The 18172-nt window shown below is 49.2% G+C and overlaps 1 protein-coding gene across 1 annotated transcript; it reads right to left on the reverse strand.

Annotated features, from left to right (window-relative positions):
* Positions 1–1507: 1507 nt before the first annotated feature.
* Positions 1508–13909, reverse strand: LOC139000725 (F-box only protein 31-like). Its single transcript, XM_070402804.1, has 4 exons — positions 13858–13909; positions 13117–13368; positions 2620–3030; positions 1508–2451 (listed from the first exon to the last, which is right to left on the reverse strand). The coding sequence occupies exons 1-4, from the start codon at positions 13907–13909 to the stop codon at positions 1508–1510; spliced, it is 1659 nt and encodes a 552-aa protein (XP_070258905.1).
* Between the last annotated feature and the right edge of the window lie 4263 nt (positions 13910–18172).

Consider the following 18172-nt stretch of genomic DNA (forward strand, 5'->3'; position numbering starts at 1 on the left):
CAATCAGCCGCCCCCAGGACTGAAAGCATCAGCGGTTGGGCATCAAGTTTCAGGTGGGGGCGCACATGCCCCAAGTTAGGCCCCACAGGGCACGCCCCTTCAGGTGGCATTCACCCAAAGGACCGAAAGGAAAGGTTCTGCTGAACGTGGCTGTGCCTGGCATTCATTCCTCGAAGGGAATGGGCCAGGAGCGGGTGGGGTGTGTGTGGGGGTGGGTGGCAGACGGGGGTAGACCAGAGACGCAGACACACCGAATGAAGCTGGCCTTGGAGGTCATGGGAGGCAGAGGCTGAAGTTGATGTGTATAAACTGTGTATGGTTTCGTATATTAGCGAGCCTCTTGCTTGTCCTTCCCCGCTCAGGTCAAGTCCAGGCACCTGGCTCTGGCTGCAGGAGGGTGGCTTGCATTGGCGCTTCTCGGCCAGCACAGGGCGGGAAGGGCTCTTTGGTCCGGACACAGGCTCTGCCTTCCCCAGAGGAGGTTACCCAAGGGGATGCGGGTGTGGGGTGGGGAGGAGGCTTGCATTGGCGCTCCAGGACCAGTAGAGGGTGCCGCTGGCCCGCCGAAGTGATTCCTGAGCTTGGGGAGGACTTGGCAGATGGGGCAGGTGCCCAAGGAGGCCCGCAGGGCTCCATCTCCACGCCTCCCGGGGTGGCATCGCTGTTTTCTGGGTTGAAGAGGCGACAATACATATTTAGACAGGCTCGGGTGGGCCCGGGACAAGCCACAAGGAAAAAAGCCACAGTAAATCTTCTAGACGTGGGTCACTCATTACAAATCTTGATAGCGGAACTTGTGCTCCCGTGTGTGTGTGTGTGTGTGTGTGTGTGTGTGTGTGTTTTGGAGGTGGGGGAGGGGGGTTTGGTGAGTAGGTGTGGGTGTGGGTGTGGGTGTGGTTTTCGGTGTGCGTGTCTGTGTGTGTACATCCGCAATCATGCGTGGACACTTCTTGATTTGAATGGCCCGTGGGCATCCATGAGCACCCTTCAGCCCCTGCCTTCTCGTAGACAGCGCGGCCCCTGCTTCTCCTTCCCCGGTCGGGTCAAGTGCAGGCACCCGGCTCTGCCTTCCCCAGAGGTGGCTGCAGGAGAGTGGCTTGCAGTGGCGCTTCTCGACCAGCAAAGGGCCGGACAGGCTCCTTGGCCCGTCTTGAGCTGGGTCCTGTGGTCGAACCCCCACCCACCTCCCTCTCTGGATGGATGGTCAGGCCCCTGCCCAGATACCAAGTCCGGGATGGATCACATGGGCTTGCGAATCATCTGTACCTTGAAAGGCTGGATCAATGTCATTTGTAAGGAGGTGATTTTTTGTTTGTTTGTTTGTTTGTTTTTAAGGAGGGTTTTTTTTAAGGAGTTTTTGAATTTTTTAAATGAGTTTATTTTTGAAACGAAGTTTTTAATTAAAGGAGGTATTTTTTATTTTTTAGGAGTTTTATTTTATTTTATTTTATTTTATTTTAAAAGGAGGGTTTTTGGTTTTTTTTAACGAGGTCAGAAGGTCAAATCTTCAAAGTGCATGCAAGCTGTTCCTCCCAGGGGGCCCGGACTTCATGTGCAACAGCATCTCCAGGAAGACCTGCTGGGATGGTGCCTCCACATTCTGGAAGTTGTTCTGGACTCTGCCGAACAGGATGGAGTATTTTGCCTCCAGCCAGATGAACCTGAAGTGGTTCTCATCAAACAAGATGAAGACTCCAGGGCAGCATGTGGCACAGACGAACGTAGGTGAGGTAACATTAGTAGCTTCCACGCCATAGAAACACATCCTGCAGGTTCGGGGGTAATTCTGGTCTCTTGAGCCCACGCCCTCAGGCAGAACAAACGAAACAGGCTGCTCCTCCGAAGCTGCAGCCCTGGACTCCCAGACGCTGGGCTGGGCAGGGCTCTGCCAGCCATGTCCCTGACTTTCCTCCGTCCCGTCTTCTTGCTGCTCCTGCTGCTGCTCCCGGATCACCTGCTCGTCAATCTCCTGGACCACGCGGAAGAGCTCATTGAAGTTGCGGAAGATCTCGCCATCTGGCTGGTGGATGCGGCACATGAGGTGGATCTCTAACTTAGTGTTCATGGCCTGTCCCGTGATGTTGATGACACTGGCATACTTCCCATGGAAGCTGAGCATGACAATCTCTAGGCTGTCGTGATAGTATACGCATTGGAAGCGGCCTGGCCTAATGAGGTCTTCCGCGTGGCTCGGCGGGAGGTAGACTCGGCAGTAGGTCAGGCGGTTATAAAGCAGAAAGTCCTCCACCAACAGCACTGGCCCCCGTTCTCCCCTAAGCCGCCATGGTGAATCCTTTTGGTGGTCTCTCTTGACACACTGGATGCTGAATCTGTCCTTTTGAATCTGCAGGTGGCGTTTGTGGAAAAAGCTGTAGGGGTTGTCCATGTAGGACTCCACTGAGGCTGATTTCCTCTCCATCAGGAGAATTCTAAAGCAGGGCTCTAACTGCACTGGGTCATCCACATGGGTGTTAAAGGAAGGCCTGCATGTCCAAGCAGCAATGCATAAGCCATCCACCACTACACTCAGCAGTGTTCTATAGCAATGATCTAGCTGCCACAATCCCAACATGTGTCTGTATGGGAAGATCTTGGCGGAGACCTCTCAATAAGACATACCGATCATCGCTGGGTTCTGCGAGTTTTCACGAACGCCATACTCCTCCCAGCAGCGCTGTCTCCAGATGCTGTCAGTGCACAGGATGTGGCGGAATTTGGTGCAGGCCTGGGCCAGGCTGGCCAGGTCGGTGCCAGGGAGCGAGGCGAAGATGTTCACCAGCATCTCCACAGGCAGGTCCTGCAGCGAGCAGTGCAGGGGCGGCATGGGGCTCGCCATTCCTCCACTCCCTGCAGAGAAGGGGGCGGCTGCGGCCACCTCGAAGTGCTTCTCTGCCAGGGCCGGCTTGCCATCGGCCTCTGCCTTCTCAGCTGGGTCCTGGCAATCCTGCTGAAAGCGCTTGCCCTTGGCGGCTACAGTCTCAGCTGTGCCCTGGCACTCCTGAAGACAGTGCTTGCCCTTGGCCTCTGAATCTTAGCTGGGCCCTGGCACTCCTGATCACAAGGAAATCCCCGGGAAGAGCCCAAGCTGCAGAGGCAAGCGCATTCCTCCATGCCTCCAGGCTTAACAGCCATCATAGCCTGAGCCACTAAGCCTCAGCAGAGTTTTAAGCTGGCTAGGTCCACCCTAGATTCCAGCCACGCCCTCCACGGCCCGGCCACTCCCCCTCAGAAAGGAGTCAATTATAGGACTTTAAACTCATACCCATTAACTGTTGCCTCCCTTTTCCAGTGCCCCCTCCCTGTCCTCCAGCCCTAGCCCCAGGCAGTCACTAATCTGCTTTCTGTAGGGAGATGCTTCCAGGGATATGGCTATGGGAGAGGGTTGGGGGACACAATTCATAGAAATGCAGTAAAAAAAAAACACGAATGCAATGTCAGAAATGGAGGTCGGAAGGCTATGGAGAGTGGAAATAGGCAGCCTGGACTATGTCCAAGATGCAGGAGAGGAAAGCATTGGGTAAATGAATGTTACTCATGGACTGATGTTAATGATAATTCAATACCCTATAGGCAAGGAAATTTCAAGAGGGGCCAGCCCCAGCCCCACCCAACAATAGGGGTCATATCTTTGACACCACTTCAGCCTTTCCAGGCGGCTTGGTCCCAAAGCCAGCCATCGGAGACCTTTACCTTATTACCCTGGGAAGCGCAGGAATGGACCTCTATCCTACCTCCAGATGTGTACTAAAACCTGAAATGGGGCCTCAGGCCATTACTACGGGAGTGCATGGTCCCCTTCTTGCAGGCAAGATGGGACTAATTTTAGGGAGAAGCAGTTTAACATTAAAAGGATTTCAAGTTCTCCCTGGGGTAACAGACCAGGACTATACTGAAGAAATTAAAGTAATAGCACAAACAATCAATACTGTAATTCAGGTATTACCAGAAACAAAAATGGCACAAATTTTCCTTCTGCTGTATTATGTAGAAGGGCGGCCTTTAATCGGTCGACCCCGTGGTGCAGTGGGGTTTGGATCCAATGACGCTGTATACTGGGCAAGAATAGTTAAGCAAGATTGGTCTGAATTAGAACTAAAATTAATAGGAAGCCTTTTAAAGGGGTTATAGACACCGGAGCTGATGTATCAGTCATTGACTTTAGACACTGGCCTCAGGCTTGGCCCTTAAATCCCGCAGCTTCTGAATTGCACAGAGTAGGGCATGTTACTCAACCTCTAGAGTGCTCAACTCCTTCCATGGGAAGATCCAGATGGAAATACAGGTTATTTTAAACCTCATGTATTGCAATATTTACCTGTCAATATATGGGGTCGAGAGATGTTAGAACAAATGGAAGTTTTAAAAACAAGTCCTAGTTCTATTTCTACTTCTGGTCAAGAATTTCACCCCCAAAAGAGGCAGGGAAAGAAGCAGCAAGAAAGGCTTTTGTTTATCCCAATGTCTGTTAAAAGGGAGAGGCATGAATTGGGTTACCAGGATTTTCAACAGGGGCCTTGATCATTTCTCTGATCCAGCTTACAGCAGCTAAGATTACCTGGTTTACAGATACCCCTATCTGGCTTGATCAATGGCCCCTATTAGGAGAAAAATTAAAAGCTGCACATGAGTTGGTTCAAGTACAACTTGAGGCAGGGCATATTGAACCCACTCATAGTCCATGGAACACACCCATATTTGTGATAAAGAAGAAGTCTGGTGAATGGAGACTATTGCAACACCTGAGGGCAGTTAATAACACCATGGAGATTATGGGATCCCTTCAATCGGGGTTAATATCCCCCACAGGTATCCCATTGCAATATCATTTATTGGTATTAGATCTAAAAGAGTGTTTTTGGTTTTTTTTCTATTCCTCTCCACTCTGAGGATAGCAAAAGATTTGCATTTAGTGTCCCTACAATAAATTTCAATGGACCCATGAAAAGGTATCAGTGGAAAATATTGACTCAAGGCATGCTAATAGACCTACCTTATGTCAGGATTTTGTGGCTGCTGCCATACATCCTATAAGGGAAAAATATCCTGAGGCTTATATTATTCATTAGACGGATGATATTCTCTTAGCTCATAAACATGAGATGCTCTTAAATACCATTTATATAGATTTGCAGGATTCCTTGTGCTGTGCTGGATTATGCATAGCACCTGAAAAGGTTCAAAGAACGTTTCTTTTTTCTTATCTTGGTAGCATTATTGAAGGACAAAAAATAAAACCTCAGAAAACTCAAATTCGGACTGACACTTTACTTAAATGACTTCCAAAAATTATTAGGAGACATTAATTGGGTTCGATCTGTTTTAAAACCAACTACAGCTGACATAAGCCCTTTATTTCATGTACTCAGGGGCGATCCATCTCCGACAGCCCCACGCTTTTTGAGAGCGGAAGCCAGGACAGCCCTACATAAAGTCGAGGGTGCCCTAAATTCGGCACAGCTTACTAGAATTGATTACTCCCTTCCTTTACAAGTTTTAATTTTTCCCACTATACATACATCCACTGGGGTTATTTGGCAAGATGCTAGAGTCATTGAATGGCTACACCTGGCTCATTCTCCAACTAAGGTATTCACTCCCTTTCATGATTCAGTGTTGCAGTTGATTGCTCGAGGCCGTCTTGGATTGGGCCAGTTGGTGGGCTGAGACCCTGAGGCATACAGCAAGACTGGCTCTGGCAACGGTCAACAAGTTGGCAATTTCAGTTGCTAATTACTGTGGACAGATTGATAGCCACTATCCAGCAAATAAAATTTTACAATTTCTTTCAGTTACTATCTTCATCTTCCCAATGATAATAAAATCACAACCTATACCTCAAGCATTAACCATTTTTACAGATGGATCTAGTTCTGGAAAAACTGTATATTACTGCAACAGAGGTGCCAAGGTCTGTCAAACCCCTTATACCTCAGCACAATGGGTAGAAATACAAGCCCTTGTCTATGCTTTGATACATTTTGCTACAGAGCCTATCAACTGGTATAGTGATAGTGCCTACGTGGTAAGTATGGCCAAAATTATAGAGACAACTACTATAGGGCATACTAATTCAGAGGGACTTTTTAATTTATTTTTCAGCCTTCAAAAAGTCACTAGAGAACGACAATTTCCCTGCTTTATTGGCCATATTCGGTCTCATTCAGGTCTCCCTGGTCCGTTAGCTATGGCTATGAGGCTATTGATCGCCTCCTTGCTGTGGTGCAGGAGAAGACGCCATTTTCTCTTGCACAGCCCTCCCATGCTTTGCATCATCAAAATGCTGCCCTGTGTAAACAATTCCGTATTTCTCGGGAGCAAACTCATTTAATTGTTAAGCAGTGTGATCAGTGTATAATTCATTGCCCTGTACAATTATTAGGGGTTAATCCTAGGAGTCTTAACCTAATCAAATCTGGCAAATGGATGTCAACCATGCTCCAGAATTTGGTAAGCAGAGATGGGCACATGTTACCATAGGTACCTGATCTCACTTTATTTTTGTGACTCCCCAAACAGGAGAAAGCGCCAAGCATGTAATCAATCATTGCTTAGCCGCCTTTGCGGTGCTAGGTTCTCCCTTAGAGCTGAAAACAGACAACGGACCCGCATACGCTAGTTCCACTTTTCAGCAGTTTTGTCAACAGTATCAAATTTGTCACAAAACTGGTATTACTTATGACCCTCAAGGGCAAGCAGTAGTGGAAAGAGCCAATCCTACTTTTAAAATGCAATTACTAAAAATAAAGGGGGGGGGGGGGGGAGACGGATGTTACGTGTCACCTCAAAATAAACTCAGTCATGCTATATATGTCTTAAAGTTTTTGAATTGTGATGCAGAGGGTTGTACAGCAGCTGAAAGGAATCAGGCCTCCAGCACAATAGCCTCCTCTGGGTTAGCCCAGTGGAAAGACTGACAAACTGGACGATGGTTCGGACCAGATCCAGTAATGATGTGGGGAAGAGGTTGTGTTTGTGTCTTTCCAGAAGGAGCAGTGCAGCCAATTTGGGTGCCAGAATGGTACGTGCGGCACCACAATGGACTCAGAGAAGCTCCTTGTCCCTCCGTTCAAGGGACTGAGAGTTGCCCCGATGACAGCAAAGAGGAATAAAAAGAAAACAAAGGCTACACTAGGGGCTGAGGTGCCAACATGGGGTCAGTTGAAGAAGCTAAAACTGAAGCCCAGCAAATAGCAGAAAAATGAGGAGTGGAAGCTACTCCTTCAGCCATGTTTATGACTATGTTAGCATTGGTTAGCTGCCAGTCTTCTATAAAATCTTGTGCAGCCAAAACTGAGGACTAAGTTTGGTTTTGCTATATTTATTGGTTTAAAAAATAAGCTGTATAAATGATGAGATCAATAGAAAAGTAAGCAGTTGAAAATAAGCCATAGAAATAGAGAGTAGGAAATAAGTTGTAGGAATGTAGAAACCAGCGGATGGTTGCAACGCAGGAAGGTTTAGGCAGGGGCAGCCAAGCCGACCTATAAGTGGGGCCTTGACTTACAAGTTTGATTCTTTCAGAGACCAAGCTCGTTAAGGTGCTCGTTAACTCAAATTACTCTGTCAACTCAAAGCAAAAAAACTGCGAGAGACAGCTGGAATCTCAAAATACTCGTTAGTTGGGACACTGGTAAGTCAAGGCCCCACTGTAGTTCATAGTTAGAGGTAGAGAAATAAGTGAAAAAAAAAGTGGTAGAAATAAAGTAACAATAGAAAGAAAGTAGAAACAGAGAAATAAGTGGTAGAAAATAAGCGGTAAGAAAATAATTAGGAAATACAAAATAAAGTGGCAATCTCCTAGGTTTTGTTTAAGCTACTGTAAAGCAGAAGATGGCTGTGGTTGATGCTGTTTAAGGAAGTAAATTTGTTTTAGAATTAGATTGCAAGCTCTTGCAGCAGCTGCATTGTTTCTAGGCTTTGGTTATTTTTGCATGTGTGAACTGATAGCTCCCTGGGACTTTGGTTCTGTGTGAGACGCCAGATTCAGAGTGGGAAGTCTCCAGCTCTGCAGGACTGAGGGTTGCTCCTTTCCATGCAGCTGCGGATAAAGAAAGAGGCTTAGAAGGGACCAGACTTCCACCTACGTGGACAGGGATGATTTGACTGGGACTGGTGCAGACTAAGTGTCGAGGTCAACCTTCCAAACAGCCTGACCAGGGGACTGGTTTTGCATCAAGGACATCTTTGCATCAGCATCATCTTACTACGCTAGTGACAGAGATACCAGCATGGAGTCAGCTGAACAAGATGGCAACTGAGACCAAGCAGATGTTAGAAAAGCAAGTGGAAGCTATGTTAGCATTGTTGAACTGTCAGTTTTCCCTAAAATCTTGTGGAGCTAAATCTAAGGACTTTGAGTAAGATATCCTGAAAACGTTAACATGTTTGTAGTTTGATTTTCATTGTGATTGCTTTGTTAGTAGCCAGAATTTTGTTCTCTTGTTAACATTGCTGTTTATGGTTTTGTTAACAGCCAGGGGTTTGTTTTGATGTTTTGATGATGCTGAATAATTTGTTTAGAGTTTTTTGGATAGTGTAAATGGGCGTGTTTAAAAACAAAAGTAAAGGGGAATATATGGGGTGCGGCTACAATGTTTTGGCCAGGTTCAAGCCTCAGACTAATGAAAGGACAGGGTCCTCTCATTGCCACGTGCAAGTCCGAGCTGGAGGGCAGGGCCCTCCCAGCACAATCATAGCCAACAGCTGTGGTTGTAAGAGTGAACCTATAGTGCGAACACGTGGCCCCATGTGCCTTGTGCTAGAGTTCATGTGCATATAGTTGAGTATGGTTGAAACTCAGGATTATGCTGTAAACAGCTTGATCACGCCCCTACTTTACCTCGTGGCATCTGCTATAAAATAAAGACTGGGCTTGTGGGCATGGTCGTTGTCTCCTCACCAGGGAGGCAGCGTCCCACTGAGACCCAGCTATCATTCTCTTAACTGTCTTTTCTCAATCCTTTCACCCCACCCCACTCGGGATCACCCTTGGCCGTGCTGGTATAGCACAGGAGATAACAAAGGAAGGTGCTATCAACACTGAAAGTGAGATACCAAAGAAAATGAGGCCATGCTACCCCTCTGCTTAAAATCTCTCACCAGCAGCCATCACCAACAAGATACAGCTGCTTCCCGCAGGCACACCACCCCGTCTGTATGGATCACCTTAGCTTCATCTCTGCCTGCCTGTCACACAGCCACTATATATGACAGGCATCTTTCCATGCCTTCCCTGCCTGCCTGCACCCACTGCTCTCTCCTGCTTCCATCCCACCTAAGTTATAGCCGCCCCCCCAAGACTTACCTTGTCCACACCTTAATTAAGCTTTTCTTGTCCTATTCGTCCCATGTGACTATTAAACACTTTGTAGCTTCAAAGCAGTCATTACCCTAAGTAGAAATTATTTGCAAATTTGTCTCACCAAAGGCAAGAAAAGCAGCTTGATCCCCTTCTGCATGCTGAGAGCTCACCCTGCACGGAGACACAGCAGACTCCACAAGTTTGGGTGAAAGCTAGAGTACCCATGTTAACACAGTGCATGGATTCCTAAGCAGGTTAGCAGTCCTGCCCCCAGCACTGAAAGAGGCCCTTGGGTTGCCACATTTGTAAGTCTGGGAGAAGGAAGATCTTTGGAAAAATCCAACGCTGACCTGGGCCACCTTTAGTTGGATAGATAGCACCAACTGGGAAGATGGGAGAAGGCCTTAAGGTTCACCAATTTCAGAAGTTTGCCTGGTCTGCCACATCATCAGTAATTTTTTCAAGTTGGCTATAATATCACATTGCCTTTATAGGTATGCCTCACACCATCCAGCACCTTCCAGCATCCTGCCAGTCCTCACTGCCCACCCCTTGGGGGGGCTCTGGCCCTACAACTGCCCTCACTATTGATCCCGGTGTTTATTAGAAACGTAAAGCATCACCTCACTGAATCCTCTCAACAACCTGGGAGTTATTTGTTACCTATTTACTCGTGAGCAAACTGGTGCCCATCTTGTTGGGGTCACCAGGCTCCACACCACTCAGCGCAGTTGTCCCTGCTGGGTGGCTGACCCCAAATGAGTGGAGTGCTCCCGCTCTCTTGCTCCAAGTCCCTTAACGCACAGTGGTCACAACATAACAGCGCTGCACTCTGCGCAGAAAAAAAAAAAAAAAAGCTTTTTCGGGGTTTCTGTGCCCTGGAGAAGGCTGGGCAGGAGAACCCTGAGGGCTTAGAAGGAGCAGCAAACTGATAAGAGGCTGGAAAAGGTGGGCAAATGGCAGGAAGGGAGCTGGGACCCTTGGGAGGCGAGGGCTGAGGGAGCAGGATCTGCTCCATTGGCGGGTGCTCCTGGGAGCCCCAGCACCGCCCACCGCCCCTGCCAGTGCCAGCGCCCGTGGGAGGGGCCAGCACTCAGCCCTGAGCTGACAGCTGCAGGGCTACACCTGGAAGCCCCTCTGGCCTGGCAAGCCAGGCAGAGCCGCCAGCGCCCCTCAGGGAAGAGGAGGCTCCTGCTCCCCGGTTGGCAGAAGGTAACTGGGGTTGAGGGTTACACACCTGGCTTCGGCCGCGGGTTAGAGGATTCTGAAGGCGGCGGGATGCGCTCCCTGTCCGGCTGCCACTCGGAGCCCTCCCGGGTGCTAGTCTGAACTTTTTTGCCCACTCGCTGTGTTACCTTGGGCCACTTTCGCTCCTTCTCTGGGTCTGTTTCCTTCTCGGTTCAATGAAGGCGTTGGGGTTGAATGGTGCTTTTTAGTCTTATGAATTCTAACACGTGAACTGCATTTTGGCAGCCGGCAAGCTTCCTTGGTCAATTCCCCACCTACTTAAGGGCCAGCTCCGCTGCCCAGGGGCCAGAGGCTCCAGGAAGCCAAGGTGCCTGGGTCGGCGGGGGCTCTGCTGGGCGCTGGGGTTTCCTGGGGCTTTTGAGGCCTGAGTCCGGGTCAGGGCTGGCTGCTGGCGGGACCTGGCTACAGAGGGACGGCCCCAGATTGCTCAGGTGACTTAGGTAGCGCGCTAGGACCACTGGCCACACTGGTGGGGTGTTGGGAAGGGGATTTGCGGCTGATAATTTGTACTTGGAAAATAAGCAGATTTGTTTTTGGAATTCTCTTTCTACATGCAGACCTGTCCCACGGTGAGTTATAAAAGACAGGAGTGCTAGCTGTCATTTTCTAAAGTGGAAAACCAACTGCTCCGGCGCTAAGTCATGGGCTCCTGCAGCGTGTAGGAAGTGGGCTTCTCTCTGCACCCACCCTGCCAACCCCCTCTTCCCTTTTCTCCCTCTTCCCTTTATAAATCCCCTAGGTTATTCAAAAGTCCTCATTTTCATTGAATGTTGGGTGGTGACCAGCGGCCTCCCTCTAGGCCTTTGGGCTCTGGGTGAGGATGGAAGCCCAGATAAGAACAGCTGTGAGTCATACTGTCAGCCTCCTGATCCCCTCAGCCTGGCAGGGACGTGCAGAGGAAGCCCAGTGGGGTTCAGACAGACTGACAAACACAGGAAGATTGGATGGATTCAAACCGCTGTTCAGCTTCCTGTCCCTGTCTTGGCAGCCTCCCCAACTAGGGAATAGTGGCCCCAGCTGTCAGTTGGATGGAGCAGCCAGAGGAAGGTGGCTGAAAGGAACTGGGGACTTTGCTGGAAGTTCATCAGCCTTCCCTTCCCTATCTCCCCGTCCCCCTCCCCCACACTCCCCTCATTCCCTCACCCCTGTAGTTTTTTTGCTCTACTGTGACTTCCATGTGAATTCAGATTCCAGGACCCTTCAAGAGGGGTGGGGAAGGGGTGAAGCAAACCAGTAGCAGTACTGACTTTCTGTTATGGAGCACTTATGGGCCAGACACTTCTCTTTGCATAAAATGTGTCCTTAATTCTCTCAAAGCCTCACATGAGGACGGGATACTGCCCTTGACCCTGAAAGGGCGAGGGCTAGGTTGCCCCAGGGTAGGGGCTACATCCTACTCTGCTAGCCACACCCAGGCGGCAGAGCACAGTTCTTTCTCCTCCCCTTACTCCAACCCCCCCTATATAACCGGTCTTCAGGCGGGGTTTGCTCGCTCAGCCATTTGGTTTTGCCTTGATGTCGGTGAGCCTGGTGGATGGGGAGCCCAAGCTAGCTTGAATACAGATTCTTATGCTTTTACATCGAATTGGCTCCCTGATGTGGTTTCTTGGGAATCTTGAAATCTGGGCACAACATTTGGGAGCTCGCCCGGGGTTCCCAAGACCATGTAGGGACTCCCCCAATTCGTAGAATCGGCATGGCCGCGGTAAGTGTCTGTGTATTATGTTTGTCTGTTCTGTGTGCTTTATCTGTTCTGTGTGAGCTCACTTCTGAAATCTGTATTTGCCCACATTGACCGTGGACGCACATGGGGGTCAAAGGGCGGGAGGAGTCGGGGGATGCCTCGATCCTCCATCTGTATCTGTAGGGGTGTAATTTTGCTTCCGAAAAGTCGGGAGGTCTGTAGAAACCCCAATCTGAGACGAGGTGGGCAGCTCCCGCCGGTTTGGCGTAAGCCACCGTCTGTCTCCTCCATGGAAGTGGAAGGCTGCTTTGGGCCCTGTTTGTCTGTGCCTGTTTCTCTGTTTTCTGTGGACTTACTGGACGGATGTTATGGGACGGACTCAGACTGCTCCTTTGGGTATTGTGATTGATCATTTCAAGGAGGTTGGGGGAGGCTTTAAAGCTCCCTCAGGAGTTGGGAAGTTGTTGAACTCTGAATGAATGTCTGGTGAAAGTATATGAATGTAAAAGCAGGGAAGGTGAGCTGGGAATCACTGTGCCTCGGGCCGCAGGAGAGGAAAGATGCGCCTGGATGCGGAGGCTGAAGCCGGCGTGCAGAGGCTGAGGCCAGCGCACTAAGGCTGCTTGCTGCGCAGTAGGGGCGGGCGCTTGGGGGCAGGTGTGCAGGAGTGCGGAGCGAGGTGACCGCAGCCCTTGCCCCGGAGCCCGGCCGCGCCGCGGGCCCGGGCGGCTCGGCTGCGGCCGCGGCCCTGGGGGCTCGGCCTCCGGCCCGGTCGGCGGCGGGCGCTGGGCCGGAGCCGGAGCTCGAGCGGCGTGGCCTGGAAGAGGCCGGAGGCCGGGAGAGGCAGCGGCAGCCCGGGCAGCCCGAGCCCTGCAGCTTGGACCTGCGCTTGGCGCCATGGGCGGCGGCGCGCCTTCGGGGGGCGGCCCTGGAGGCTCGGGCCGGGCGCGGACAAGCTCGTTCTCGGAGCCTGGTGGCGGCGGTGGCCTGCATTGGCCGGTGTTGGCCCCGGGCTTGTGGCGAGTGAGTGGAGCCAGGTGGAGCGCGGGGGGCGGGGCTGGCGCGTCGCTCACGGGAGGCGGGAGCAGCGAGGCCCCCGTCGGAGTCGGGTCCTGGGGAAGGTCCCCCGCGGAGCCTGAGGGCCGGACACCCGGGAGGCCGGGGGTGGCTGCGGCTCTGGATGCGAGCCGGCCTCTTCCCATGGAGATCGCCCCAGCTAGAAATATAAAAGTTTTAAAATGCATCCGGGATTTCTGTGCACGTGTAAAGGGGAAGGGCCAGTTTAAAAACAAGTGCGCATAGTTTTGAGCTAAACCTAACCTTTTGCTGTGTACAGAATAAAAACCCAAGGCTGTTTTGGCCTTAAAAAGATGGTCCTAAAGAATGTGGTCAATTTACATCTGAAAAGACCAGGAAGGCCTTTTACTGGTTTCTGTAAATTGATCTGTCCTTATTGTTTGCAGGGCTCAAATGTGGTTTTCCAGAGCCCATTGGAAGTAAAAAAAAAAGCAAGCAGTTTACTCTAATTTGCCTCATGAGAAATCTAAAGAACAGAATTAAATCTATTGGTTGACTGAATATTTAACTTGCCAGCTAAAAGTTTAAGGTCTTTTTTTTCTCTCACCGTTGGGAAGTCTGAAGCTATGCCCTTTTTTGGTGGAGGGCAGGGTAGACATGCCCTTCCCCTAGCATGCAGGTGGTCCGATTCCGCCAGCAGTCATCTTTAGAAATGTTAATTTGCATTTCAATGGCTACACCTTTCGCTGGCCAACCTTCCCAGAAAAGGTCAAGCGGCCAAAAGGTGGCTCCTTTGAAATCAGCTTTCTACTAGTATAACTTGTTTTTGTACTCATTGATACAATATAATGTTGGCCATCTATCTTTTAGGGATTTTGGTTTACTCTTCCCTTGTTTATTGTAAAAATAGAGAAATCACCTTTTCTATCAGAGAACAGTTTAGACAGCCACAATGCTGAGCTGCGTGACTTAGCAGCCGCCACGTTGGCCGCATGGTTTTAAGGCGGAGTTTTATAGGGCTGCAAGCGTGCTTCCTTCGCGGATTTATTTTTAAACTAATCTCTTAAATCTAGAAAACCCTGCTTTCCTTAAACTAAAGACAATTAAAGGTTATAGCCAAGTCTTTAAAAGGAACTGATAGCAGTAATCCAATTTCTAAAGTACAATTATTTCAGGTAGAAACTGGTTTCTGTAAATTGATCTGTCCTTATTGCTTAAATATATATACCTAGTGAAATTTCTGTGTCTCTTAAAAATTTTGAATATATTACTAATCTGAGAAATGTTCATTATTTACATGACACCAAGAAATTAAGGCCAAGAGTTCTAACTGGAAGGCATGGCTTTGGTATGAATAAATGATAGACCAGTGAGCTGGGACTGGTCACTGGTGGATTGTGAGAAGGACTGGACGTGGCCTAACTTCTCCTCCCTTGGTACCCCTGAAACGTCAGAGGGTACTTCTGGCCTTGGTTTTCTTGGGTTTTGGTTTTGGATTTGTTTGTTTATTTATTTGTGATGAATGCCGTTTCTATCTGGATAAAACATAAGTCAAGGACTTGTTCACTGAAAGAATGTAAATATAAATATTTATTTAATATTTGTATATCTACTTGGATATAATTGTTTGTTCATATACATATGAAAGTCTGAGAAAAAAAAAAAGGCACACGCTTGACTTCTTAAGGCTGAGTGCTCTGACCGATAGCAAAGCACCCTGAGCGGCCGCTGGGATCTTTCTCCAAGGGCGCTTGCTCTCTGCCAGAGGTGGAATCGGCCCGCCTAACTAGTAAACATCTCTATCTGTTTGTTTGCTGGGATTTGCTATGTGATATTCTGTGCTGGGTTGGGATTTTGGAATTCTGGAGTAAACTTAAAAGGTATTTGTACATTTGAGGATAGAGCTCACAGTTCCTCAAGGTAAAAACAATGGGCCTTGGAATCTGTAAAGACAGGCGGGGAATGGGTGGCTCTCCTATCATGTTTGGCAGGCCCCACCCCCTATCATTCCTGACTTTCTTGCTGCAAGAATTGTCTCTTTTCTTGAGAGGGCTCCAGAGGGCGCACGAGGACATTTGGCTGCGCCTCGGCACCACCCAGGAGACTGGCCCAACCCCAACTCCTCATCAGCACAGACCAGGAGATTGGGTCTACATCAAAAGGCACCACCTGGAGCCTCGATGGAAAGGTCCCTACACCCAACTCCGTGGTGCTGGCGACCCCCACCGCTCTCAAGATAGACGGCGTCGTGACCTGGGTCCATCACATCCACGTCTGGTCAGCAGACCCATCCGAGATCCGGAAAAACTTCGTCATCGATCGAGAACAATGCAACCTGCTCAAGCTACGGCGTGCTCGACCTGCCTGATGCTGGTAACATTGAATAGACTTAGATAATGCCTGCGTCTTCATGGACATGGCTCCAAAAAGACAAGGACAATTCATAGAAAGGTCAAAAATAGACTTTAGTATCACATGTTTAGTAGCAGAAGATGTGGCTGCCTGAAGCGGCCATAATGCCAATATTATATTTCATTGTATTGATATGTTATATTGACCTTTAGTTCTCTTGCAGGTTTGAATGTATGTTGGCTATCCTGGAAGGAAACTATATGGGTTGACCCCCAAAAGTAAAGGGTGCCTAGCTGCCAAGAGGACAGGTGCCCACCTGGGCAGGGAACAGTGCCCATCAGGTTTTGGTCTCTGTTGAGAGACAGCTAACAGTTGGCAGCCTGTGTACTGCTTGCAGGCCTTTGTGACCATGCCCATGTCAGGGGTAGTCTGAAAAAAGCCTGTTTAGAGTGGAAGGTCTGAGGCATGGTTATACATAGAAAGAAAGTTTAATGCCAACAATTAAAAGGAATTGGCAAGGAAAGTCAGAAAATCTTAGAATAGAGCAGTATGTCTTTCTTCTTATGTAATTCCTCCAAAATTTGGCAATGCTAACATGGCAATACGTTTCTTTGCATAGGTTCAATAAGACCAGTTCCTAATAGTGGTTTTATTAACGGAAAACTTTGACTGGAATATCATGTTTTAAAGAGCCCTGTCTGAGCTCTAAAGACTTGAAGCCAGTAAAAATGCCACGAAGAAAGCCTGGTATTCTGCTTGGAAGCCCTGAAGATGGCTGGCGCTGGAGTGTCAGGCCGATGCCCTACCATCACTGGCGGTTGGTAAGAGTAAAAGGGGAGCAGTAGGGATGCCTCTGCATTCCTGCGGAGCCCCCACACGCTCTGGACTGCAACAAGTAGGAGGGCTACTGAGATGGGCTTAAAGCCTGGAGCGTGGGCTCAGGTGGAATTACTACAGGTGAAGGATTCACCTAACTCAGCAGATACTGCAGGCGGGCCTGATGGCAGCTGGGTGGCGTGGCTTCCTGGCCCTACAGGGCACATTAAGATTCAACCATGAGATTCCAGCAAAGGTAATCAGTTACCATTCTTGTTGTGTTTATGCAAACATCAGGACAGTAGATAAATTAATCTTGATTTGGCTTTTTAATAGCCATGGAGGAATTTTAAGAAGAAAAATCCTATTTCAATAGAAATTGTTAAAGCTAAAATGGTTTCTTTCCCCTCTACCAGACCATTTGTTAAAATATGCCCAGTACGGGCCTCTAGCAACGGTGGAATCAGTCCGTCTCATGATTGAGCCGGAAGTTCCAAGACAAAGCGGGGAATGAAAGGGCGAGGGCTAGGTTGCCCCAGGGTAGGGGCTACATCCTACTCTGCTAGCCACACCCAGGCGGCAGAGCACAGTTCTTTCTCCTCCCCTTACTCCAACCCCCCCTATATAACCGGTCTTCAGGCGGGGTTTGCTCGCTCAGCCATTTGGTTTTGCCTTGATGTCGGTGAGCCTGGTGGATGGGGAGCCCAAGCTAGCTTGAATACAGATTCTTATGCTTTTACATCGAATTGGCTCCCTGATGTGGTTTCTTGGGAATCTTGAAATCTGGGCACAACAGACCCCATTTTACAAATGTGAAACCGAGGCTCGGAATAATCACGTCCCTTAGTCACATGGCTAGTAAGTGGCATAGCTGGGACTCAAATCCGGTCTTTCTGAATCTAATACCTGTGTTCTTTCCACTGTTTTGATGCTCCTTGAGGAAGGGCAAGCTGGAATAGTACCAGCAAAACAGATGATTGAGTTCTCAGTAGGTGCCAGTGAAAGAACAAAGCAGAACTGACTATCCCCATACTTGTAGAGCTGGATCTTCAGCCTGACACCCCCCCAGGGAGTGACCAGAGGAATGCCAGAAATGTCCTAACTCCCCCAACCACAGCCTGAGTGGACCAATGAAGCTAAGGAATGCAGCCAAGGTCCTAACAAGGCTATATCATAAATTGTTCCCTATTCATCGCTGTTGACCAATCAGGAAGTAGTGAGGGATGGCTCGAACCTTAGAATGTGTTGGTCACTTCCTGACCAATGTGCTGTAAGACGCTGCTGAAAGACCCTGACCAAAGTGACCAGTCTCTGTAACCCACGTCACTTACCTAAGCCCACCCAAATGACTAGCCCTATATAACCTTTGTTCTCCTGGGAATCGGGGCTCTCTCGGCCACTTGCCGCTGCATCCGCAAATGTGGCTGACGGGGTGGGAGGGAGGGCAGCAAACTAGTTTGAATAAAGACTCTCTGCTTTTCCATCAGAGGAGGCTCCCTGGTGGTTGATTCTTGGGGACCCCGAACTCTGGGCATAACACCAGACACTGTTGGAAGCATTTAGAGGTGTTAGCTCAAAGTCAGGTGCAAGGGTTTCAGAGATTCTGGTGTGGATCCGGGACTGCCTTAGCCTCTCCCAGACAGCACCCCTGTTCCACAGCCCCTGCCTGATCCGGCCCAGCTGCTCTGAGTGGGTGCCGCAGGGGCCTGGCTGCTGTATCCTAGAGGTGGTTTGAGGTCTAATGAATGATGGAT

The sequence above is a fragment of the Myotis yumanensis genome, unplaced genomic scaffold (genome assembly GCF_028538775.1).
Source record: "Myotis yumanensis isolate MYYU_CA2020_CCGP unplaced genomic scaffold, mMyoYum1.0.hap1 SCAF_27, whole genome shotgun sequence".
NCBI classification, from domain to species: domain Eukaryota; kingdom Metazoa; phylum Chordata; class Mammalia; order Chiroptera; family Vespertilionidae; genus Myotis; species Myotis yumanensis.

What these genes read in the sequence shown, in the direction of transcription:
- LOC139000725 (XM_070402804.1), bottom strand. Translation starts at nt 13,909, where the DNA reads ATGTCTACCCTGCCCTCCACCAAAAAAGGGCATAGCTTCAGACTTCCC. An exon ending in TAGCTTCAGACTTCCCAACG is followed by an intron (nt 13,369 to 13,857) that starts GTGAGAGAAAAA and finishes TCCGGCCCTCAG; the next exon opens with GCTCCGCGGGGGACCTTCCC. An exon ending in GCCCATGGCGCCAAGCGCAG is followed by an intron (nt 3,031 to 13,116) that starts GTCCAAGCTGCA and finishes GGCCCAGCTAAG; the next exon opens with ATTCAGAGGCCAAGGGCAAG.